General features: G+C 55.4%; 1 protein-coding gene across 1 annotated transcript; it reads left to right on the top strand.

Annotated features, from left to right (window-relative positions):
• Positions 1-481: 481 nt before the first annotated feature.
• On the top strand, positions 482-2,119 carry LOC123163000 (zealexin A1 synthase-like). The gene is made up of 2 exons (XM_044580752.1): positions 482-1,378; positions 1,463-2,119. Exons 1-2 carry the CDS (start codon positions 482-484, stop codon positions 2,117-2,119), a joined length of 1,554 nt encoding a protein of 517 aa, XP_044436687.1.
• The last annotated feature ends 1,376 nt before the right edge of the window (positions 2,120-3,495 follow it).

Here is a 3,495-nt window from a genome sequence, read left to right as displayed (position 1 = left end):
CCTTATTTAAGATAAGATAAGAGATGATCTCTTAGCATAATTTGTCTCTCCATATTTTAAAGAATGGCTAGTTATTGAAGATAAAACTAAAATATAGTTCATTGTAGATATTTTTTTTTGTCATCTCTAAATTACATGCAAGACTTAAGATAAGACTGCCTTATCAATCATTGTACACGATCAATAGTACAAAGTACATGCCCGTGCCCTTTTTGCGCTTCATTGGAGATGCTCTAAATTCGAGTTAACGACGGTCTTTTTCTGGAAGGGGAAATCCACGGCCATGACCTGGACGTTACGTGTGTCGAAACAAAAGCACCGGGCAACAAATAAGAGTCTTTTATCCATTCCTCAACCGCATCTTTGCTTTGATGCTCACCACGACACGGTGCCAAAAAACTCTGTCTGCCAATGGAGTGTACCGTACCTTGATGCGTCTATATATGAAGCGGCACACTGATCGATCAATGGCATCACGAAAATGGAGGACATCGTCTACCTCTTCCTGGCCCTCGGGTCGCTGCTCGTCGTGCTGCTAACCAGGCGGGGGAGGCGCACCTCGGCGGACGGCGAGGACAAGCTGCGGCTGCCGCCGGGGCCGTGGACGCTGCCGGTGATCGGCAGCATGCACCACATCGCCGGGGCGCTCCCGCACCGGGCCATGCGCGACCTGGCGCGGCGGCACGGGTGGCCCGTCATGCTGCTCCGGCTCGGCGAAGTGCCCACGCTGGTGGTGTCGTCCCGGGAGGGCGCCCGCGAGGTGCTGAAGACCCACGACGCGGCCTTCGCCACGCGCGCGCTGAGCTCCACCGTGCGCGTGCTCACCAACGGCGGCCGGGACATCGTGTTCGCACCCTACGGCGAGCACTGGCGCCAGATGCGCAAGATCGCCGTCACCGAGCTCCTCACGTCCCGCCGCGTGCTCTCATTCCGCGCCATAAGGGAGGAGGAGGTCGGCGCCATGCTCCGCTCCGTCGCGTCGGCCGCCGGGAACGGGGACGTGATCGACATGCGCGCGCGGCTGTCGGCGCTCGTGGCAGACAGCACGCTGCGCGCCGTCATGGGTGACCGGTGCAACGACCGCGACGTGTTCCTCCGGGAGCTCGACCGCTCCATCGGCCTAGCCGGCGGGTTTAACCCGGCCGACTTGTGGCCGTCGTCGCGGCTCGCCGTCTGGGCCAGCGGCGCCGTCCGCCGCGCCGAGGAGTGCCGCGACACCGTGTTCGGGATCCTCGACGGCATCATCGCCCAGCACCAGCAGAGGATGGGAACCGCCGACGGCGACGACGAGGACCTCATCGACGTGCTCCTGAGGGTACAGAACGACGGCAGCCTCCCGCTCCCTCTCGACATGGACGCCATCAAAGGCGTCATCTTCGTAAGCAAGCAAACAAATAAGCCTCGTACGTGTACACTCTGCCATGCCGTGCACCCTTATTAACTGGTTCGCGCGCATATGCAGGACATCTTCGGTGCCGGCAGCGAGACGTCGGCGACCACGCTGGAGTGGATAATAGCGGAGCTGGTCAAGAACCCAAAGGTGATGCATCGGGCCACAGCAGAGGTGCGGCGAGCCTTCGAGGCCGGCGGCAAGGTGGTCGAACATCAACTCGGCGAGCTCGTCCCATACCTGCACCTCGTCATCCGGGAGACGTTCCGGCTGCACACGCCGCTCCCGCTGCTTCTCCCACGGGAGTGCCGGGAGGAGCCGGCGTGCCGGGTGCTCGGGTACGACGTGCCGCGGGGCACGCAGGTGTTGGTCAACGTCTGGGCGCTGGGCCGCGACGAGCGGTACTGGCCCGACGCACCCGAGGAGTTCCGGCCGGAGCGGTTCGAGGCCAAGCAAGGGGGCGCATCGGCGGCGGGGGTGGACTTCAGGGGCGCAGACTTCGAGCTCCTGCCGTTCGGCGCCGGGAGGAGGATGTGCCCCGGGATGGCATTCGGGCTCGCCAACGTGGAGCTCGCATTGGCCAGCCTGCTGCTGCACTTCGACTGGGAGGCGCCCGGCGTGGCTGACCCTGCCGAGTTCGACATGACCGAGGCGTTCGGCATCACCGCACGGCGGAAGGCCGGCCTCCTGCTCCGCCCCGTCCTGCGCGTGCCTGTCCGCGGTGTCTAGCTGATGTAGCCCGCCGGCCAATACGTGCGCAAATCACATGTATCTCGACGTACATGCATAGGAGAAGGGAGCTGATTTCGCTCAGTTTGTGATGCTTGTGAGAGGAGTTAATCATAAGTGAGAGGCTTGTTCATGTAAGAACAACATCCAAGCACCGATCAACCCACATATCAAATTATCAAAATGACGAATGAGAATCAAAGAAACATGATGTAGATGAATTCCCATGGGTCCTAAAAAATGCTTTACTTATTGTAAGATGAACTTCCGGCTTGTCATTTGCTATAAAAAGGATTGGGCTACCTTACTGCACCTTTGTTACTATTGCTACTTATTGTTCGTTACAAAATATCTTGTTATCAAACTACCCGTAACTGATAATTTCAGTGCTTGGAGAAAATACCTTGCTGAAAACCGCTTATCATTTTCGTCTGCTCCTCATTGGGTTCGATACTCTTACTTATCAAAAGGACTACGATTGATCGCCTATACTTGTGGGTCATCATCGCCCTAAATGCAACTTCATGTCTTCAATGCTGTTGCAACTTAGCAGTGTTTTGTCGAGGGAAAGGAAGTTGTATATCAGGCACTAGGCACATAACTGCAAGTGTTGCACACGACTGCAACTGCATGTCTTCTATGTGGTTGCAACTTAGTGGTGTTTTATTAGAGGAGGCGGCAGTTGCATGTCTTCTACTAAGCATGCAATTGCAAATGTCGCCCCCGACTGCAATTGTATGTCTTGAATGCAACTCCGTTGTGTTTTATCGAGGAGGGGCAGTTAAAGTTGCATGTCTGCCAGTAGACATGCAACCGCAAGTGTCGCCTTCGACTTCAATTTTGTGGTGTTTTGTGGCGAGGGGACAGTTGCACATCTGCCACTAGATACAACTGCAAATGTCACCTTTCAATTGTATGTCGTCCAAACTACTGCAATTGTATGTTTTCTATGCGACTACAACTTAGGCATGGTGAGGGGGTGTTGCATATCTATCACTAGGCACGCAAATGCAAAGTGTCGCGCCCCAACTACAACATATGTTTTCCTCACGACCGCAACTCTGTGTTGTGTAGTCAGGGTGGGGACAGTTCCATATCTACCACTAGGCACACAACTGCATGTGTTGCCCCGATTGCAACTCTATGGTGTCTGGTTGAGAAGGTGTAGTTGCATGTCTACCTCTAGGCATGCAACTGCAAGTGTCGCCCCTGACTGCAACTGCATGTGTTTAATGCAATTGCAAATCCGTGATGTTTTGATAGGGAGGGGCAGCTGCATGTATTTAACTAGGCATGCAACTGTAAGTGTTACCCCCTAATGCAACTATGTGGTATTTAGTAGGGAGGGGACAATTGCATGTCTGCCACTAGGCATG

Source organism: Triticum aestivum, chromosome 7B (genome assembly GCF_018294505.1).
Source record: "Triticum aestivum cultivar Chinese Spring chromosome 7B, IWGSC CS RefSeq v2.1, whole genome shotgun sequence".
Lineage (NCBI taxonomy): Eukaryota > Viridiplantae > Streptophyta > Magnoliopsida > Poales > Poaceae > Triticum > Triticum aestivum.
The sequence above is the reverse complement of the archived record's forward strand: the minus strand, read 5'-3'. Positions and strand labels throughout refer to the sequence as shown.

Coding starts and splice junctions, on each gene's coding strand:
- LOC123163000 (XM_044580752.1), top strand. CDS start 482: ATGGAGGACATCGTCTACCTCTTCCTGGCCCTCGGGTCGCTGCTCGTC. Junction 1,379..1,462: donor CCATCAAAGGCGTCATCTTC/GTAAGCAAGCAA, acceptor GCGCATATGCAG/GACATCTTCGGTGCCGGCAG.